The 5018-nt window shown below is 65.8% G+C and overlaps 2 protein-coding genes across 2 annotated transcripts in view; both read right to left on the minus strand.

Moving 5' to 3' along the window:
• The window catches only part of EPHA2 (EPH receptor A2), a 10482-nt gene extending 10061 nt beyond the window's left edge, over positions 1-421 (minus strand). Inside the window, exon 1 of the mRNA XM_075721721.1 lies at positions 368-421. Coding sequence (XP_075577836.1) covers positions 368-421 — 54 coding nt within the window. The remainder of the gene's footprint in view (positions 1-367) is intronic.
• A 1201-nt stretch (positions 422-1622) lies between these two features.
• On the minus strand, positions 1623-3928 carry CPLANE2 (ciliogenesis and planar polarity effector complex subunit 2). The gene is made up of 5 exons (XM_075721619.1): positions 3799-3928; positions 3562-3714; positions 3344-3468; positions 3109-3248; positions 1623-1851 (listed from the first exon to the last, which is right to left on the minus strand). The coding sequence occupies exons 1-5, from the start codon at positions 3902-3904 to the stop codon at positions 1623-1625; spliced, it is 753 nt and encodes a 250-aa protein (XP_075577734.1). The 5' UTR covers positions 3905-3928.
• Positions 3929-5018: the final 1090 nt, after the last annotated feature.

The following is a 5018-nucleotide window of genomic DNA, read 5'->3' on the forward strand; positions in this document are numbered from 1 at the left end:
GGGTGTGGGGGGGTCGGGATGGGTCCCGCGGCACCGCGTCCCCCGGCCCCGAAGGGGTTAAAGCGCCCCCGCCAGCCCCCTCCCCTTTCATTCATGAAGAGGCGTGGGAAGGGACGGGGGGGGGGCGGCAGCCAATGGCAGCAGGGGGGCGTGGCCAGGCCGCTACTACCGGTGCTCCCCCGCCCACCCGTTCGGTACGGGAGGGGGGGAGTTGGGGCGCGGGAGGGCTGTCCGTCCGTCCGTCCGTCCGTCCGTCCGCCCGCGCCTGGACCGGGCCCCAGCACCCAAATCTCGCATCACCCCTAGCACCCCCCGTCCCACCCCCCCAGCACCCCAAGTCCCCAGCATCGCCCTTGGCCCCCCGTACCCCGAATTCTGCATCACCCCCGCACCCCAAATCCACCTGCACCCCCATCTGCATCACCCCCCAGCACCCCAAACGCCCCAGCACCCCAAATCCTGCATCACCCCCCCCGCACCCCAAATCCACCTGCACCCCCATCTGCATCACCCCCCAGCACCCCAAACTCCCCAGCACCCCAAATCCTGCATCACCCCCCCCGCACCCCAAATCCACCTGCACCCCCATCTGCATCACCCCCAGCACCCCAAACTCCCCAGCACCCCAAATCCTGCATCACCCCCCCGCACCCCAAATCCACCTGCACCCCCATCTGCATCACCCCCCAGCACCCCAAACTCCCCAGCACCCCAAATCCTGCATCACCCCCCCCGCACCCCAAATCCACCTGCACCCCCATCTGCATCACCCCCAGCACCCCAAACTCCCCAGCACCCCAAATCCTGCATCACCCCCCCGCACCCCAAATCCACCTGCACCCCCATCTGCATCACCCCCAGCACCCCAAATCTCCCAGCACCCAAATCCCCCGCACCCCAAGTCCCCAGCACCCCCAGCACTCCAAATCCCCCTGCACCCCAACTGCATCACCCCCAGCACCCCAAATCCCCAGCACCCCCAGCACCCCAAATCTCCCAGCACCCAAATCCCCCTGCACCCCAAGTCCCCAGCAACCTCAGCACCCCAAATCCCCAGCACCCCCAATCCTGCATCACCCCCAGCACCCCAAATCCCCAGCACCCCCAGCACCCCAAATCCCACTGCACCCCAAATCCCCATCACCCCCAATCCTGCATCACCCCCAGCACCCCAAATCCCCAGCACCCCCAATCCCACTGCACCCCAAATTCCCAGCACCCCAAATCCCCAGCACCCCCAGCACCCCAAATCCCCCAGCACCCCAAATCCCCAGCACCCCCGGCACCCCAAATCCCACTGCACCCCAAATCCCCAGCACTCCCAGCACCCCAAATCCCACTGCACCCCAAATCCCCAGCACCCCAAATCCCCCTGCGCCCCAAATCCCCCAGCACCCAAATCCCCATCACCCCCATCCCCATCACCCCAAATCCCCCAGCACCCCCCGCACCCCAAACCCCAGCCCCCCAAATCCGGCGCACTGGGACACCCAGGGACTTTTTTGGTGGAGAAAAGCGGATTTTGGCCAACAGCACCCTGCCACCTCCTGCCCCCCGCTGGGGCCGCAGTGAGGGACCCCGGCACCGCAGGGCCCCCCCAAAGCCGCCCCGCAAGAGGGGGGTCAGGCGGGGGGGGACCCCTCGCCCCCCGGGGCAACGCCGGCAGCGATTTGGTCCCGCCGCCAGAGCCTCTCGACCAGGGCGTCGAGGAGCGGGGCGACGCGGGCTAGCCCCCCGCGCCCCGGCCTGGCCCCCGGCCCGCTGCCCGCCCGCAGCACTGGCAGCCCCCAGGCCCCCTCGAAGGCCGCCACGTCCCCCTCCGTCACGTCCGCCTGCGGGGCCAGGTCGAATCTGGGGTGGGGAGGGGGACACGCCGTCAAGGGAGACACCAGCACCCCGAAAAATCCCCCCCAAAACCCCATAAAAATAAGTGGGAGCTGCCGAACCATCGGCGTAATGAAGTGTGTGCGTTCTCAGCCTACCCAGGAACAAATAGGGGGGTGCAAACCCTTCTGTGGGGGGGACACACGTGCTCAAGGGAGACACCAACACCCCGAAAAATTCTCCCCAGGGGGAAAAAAACTGATAAAAATAGGGGGGAGGCTGCAATTCCATCAGTATAACGAAGTGTGCACGTTCTCAGCCCACCCAGGTACCAAGAGGTGTGACATATGGGGGTGCAAACCTGCTTGTGGGGGGACACACGTGCTCAAGGGAGACACCAACACCCTGAAAAATTCCCCCCAGGGGGAAAAAAACCTGATAAAAATAGGGGGAGGCTGCGATTCCATCGGTGTAACGAAGCATGCACGTTCTCAGCCTACCCAGGTACTGCGTGGTGCAAAATATGGGGGTGCAAACCTACTTGTGGGGACACACACACACTCAAGGGAGACACCAATACCCTGAAAAATTCCCCCCAGGGGAAAAAAACCTGATAAAAATAGCGGGAGGCTGCGATTCCATCAGTATAATGAAGTGTGCACGTTCTCAGCCTACCCAGGTACTGCATGGTGCAAAATATGGGGGTGCAAACCTGCTTGTGGGGGGACACATGTGCCCAAGGGAGACACCAACACCCCAAAAAGTCCCCCCAGGGGGACAAAACCTGATAAAAATAGGTGAAGGCTGTGCTTCCATCGGTGTAACGAAGCGTGCACGTTCTCAGCCTACCCAGGTACGGAGAGGTGTGACATATGGGGGCGCAAACCTGCTTGTCGGGGGACACACGTGCTCAAGGGAGACACCAACACCCTGAAAAATCCCCTCAGGAGGACAAAACCCTATAAAAATAGGTGGAAGCAGCACTGCCATCAGGGTAATGAAGTGTGCACGTTCTCAGCCTAGCAAGGTATTGAGTGGTGGGGTGCAAAATCGCTTGGGGGGGGACACATGTGCTCAAGGGATACTCCAACACCCCAAAAAAAACCCCCCAGGGGGACAAAACCCTATAAGAATAGGTGGATGCAGCGCTTCCATCGGTGTAACGAAGCGTGCACGTTCTCAGCCCACTGAAATGCCAAGCGGTGCCAAATCCGGGGGCGCAAACCCGCTTATGGGGGGCATGCGGGCACCCCCCAGCCTCCCCCCCACCCCCGAGAAGGATACTTGGTGCCGACGACCACCCTAACGAGGTTTTCTTCGTCGGGGCCGACCACCCGGCTCATCTGGGCTGGCAGCTCCTCGAAGGACGAGCGGTCGGTGAAGGAGAAGAGGAAGAGGATGGCGTCCGCCTCCTCCTTACAAGCCTGGCAGGGGGGGACACGGCCGTCATCACGGGGTTTGGGGGGGTCCTATGTGCGTGTCCCCCTAAATTTGTGTGTGTCCCCCCCCCTAGACTCACGGGCAGGAGATGCTCGAATTTTTTCAGGGCTCCGTCCCCGCAATCCCAAAAATGAAGCTGGAAGATGACGGGGCGGCCGCTGGCCCGCAGCTTGGCCGGCCAGTACACGGTGGTGGCTTCTATGCCTGGAGGGGGGACGCAGAGAGAGACGATGTCACCCCCCCGGGGCACAGCGGGGTGCTGCGGGTGTCCCCCAGCCCCCCAAAAGCCCCACGTACCCAGCGTCTCGTGGTGGACGGGGGGCACGGGGGTCCCCGCCAGCGCGGCCACCAAGGCCGTCTTGCCCACGCCGCTCTTGCCGGAGAGGAAGAGTTTGTAGGTGACGGTGGGGACGGCCAAGGCGGGGGGCAGCGCCGGGCGCTCCAGGAGACCTGGGGTGTCAGGGGGGGTGATTTTATTTTTTGGGGGGGCTGGCACCCTCTTTTTTTTTTTAAATTCTCTTTTTTTGGGCTCACCGAACGCTCTCCGCTGGTTCTTTTGGAAGATGGAGTCCAGGTAGGGGCGGCCGGCGGGGGAGAGGAGCCAGCCCGGCTCCAACACCGAGCCCCCCTGCGCCGCCATGCGCCCCCCGAAACCTGGGGGTGCAGGGAAGAACCCCCCCCTCCTTCACCCATGGGGTCACTACTGCACCCCGGGGGAGCAGGGTGGCCCCTCCTGGCCCCCTCTCCCCGGGGTCCCTGCACCCCCAAGGGTCCCAGCATCCCCCCATGGGGTCCTCGCACCCCCCCGGGGTCCCTGTCCCCCCCCCGGGTCCTTGATCCCCCCTTATGGGGGTCCCTGCCCCCCCCCCGGGGTCCCTGCACCCCCAAGGGTCCCAGCATCCCCCCATGGGGTCCTTGCCCCCCCCCCCCGGGTCCCTGACCCCCCCCCCTGGGTCCTTGACCCTCCCTTATGGGGGTCCCTGAACACCCCCATGGGGGCCCTTCACCCCCCCCCCCGCATCCTTGACCCCCCCTTATGGGTGTCCCTGCCCCCTCTCCCCGGGGTCCCTGCACCCCCAAGGGTCCCAGCATCCCCCCATGGGGTCCTCGATCCCCCCTTATGGGGGTCCCTGCCCCCCCCCCCGGGGTCCCTGCACCCCCAAGGGTCCCAGCATCCCCCCATGGGGTCCTTGCCCCCCCCCCCGGGTCCCTGACCCCCCCCTGGGTCCTTGACCCTCCCTTATGGGGGTCCCTGAACACCCCCATGGGGGCCCTTCACCCCCCCCCCGCATCCTTGACCCCCCCTTATGGGTGTCCCTGCCCCCCCACAGGGGTCCCTGCACCCCCAAGGGTCCCAGCATCCCCCCATGGGGTCCTCGCACCCCCCCTCGGGTCCCTGACCCCCCCCATGGGGTCCCTTCACCCCCCCCGCGTCCTTGACCCCCCTCTTATGGGGGTCTCTGCCCCCCCCGGGTGTCTGCACCCCCCCCCCCGGGGTCCCTGACCCCCTCCATGGGGTCCTTGTGCCCCCCTCCGTGTCCCTGAAACCCTCCCATGGGGTCCCTGCACCCCAGACCCTGCAGGGGGGTGCAACGCAGCCCCCCCGTGGTCCTTCCCCCCCAGTGGCTCCCCGCCCCCCCGCTGGCTCCTTGCCCCCCACAAACACGCAAATGGAGACGCAACGCAGCCCCCCGCCCCCCCGGGGTCCCTGCACCCCCCAGCGGCCCCCTGCTCCCCAAACCCTGCAAAGGGGA

This window comes from Pelecanus crispus, chromosome 15 (assembly GCF_030463565.1).
Source record: "Pelecanus crispus isolate bPelCri1 chromosome 15, bPelCri1.pri, whole genome shotgun sequence".
NCBI classification, from domain to species: Eukaryota; Metazoa; Chordata; class Aves; order Pelecaniformes; family Pelecanidae; genus Pelecanus; species Pelecanus crispus.

Excerpts from the sequence above, each read along its gene's own strand:
- CPLANE2 (XM_075721619.1), bottom strand. The coding sequence starts at position 3,904 with ATGGCGGCGCAGGGGGGCTCGGTGTTGGAGCCGGGCTGGCTCCTCTCC. Across the intron at positions 3,715-3,798 it reads GAACCAGCGGAGAGCGTTCG|GTCTCCTGGAGCGCCCGGCG; the intron begins GTGAGCCCAAAA and ends CTGACACCCCAG. Across the intron at positions 3,249-3,343 it reads AATTCGAGCATCTCCTGCCC|GCTTGTAAGGAGGAGGCGGA; the intron begins GTGAGTCTAGGG and ends CCCCCCTGCCAG.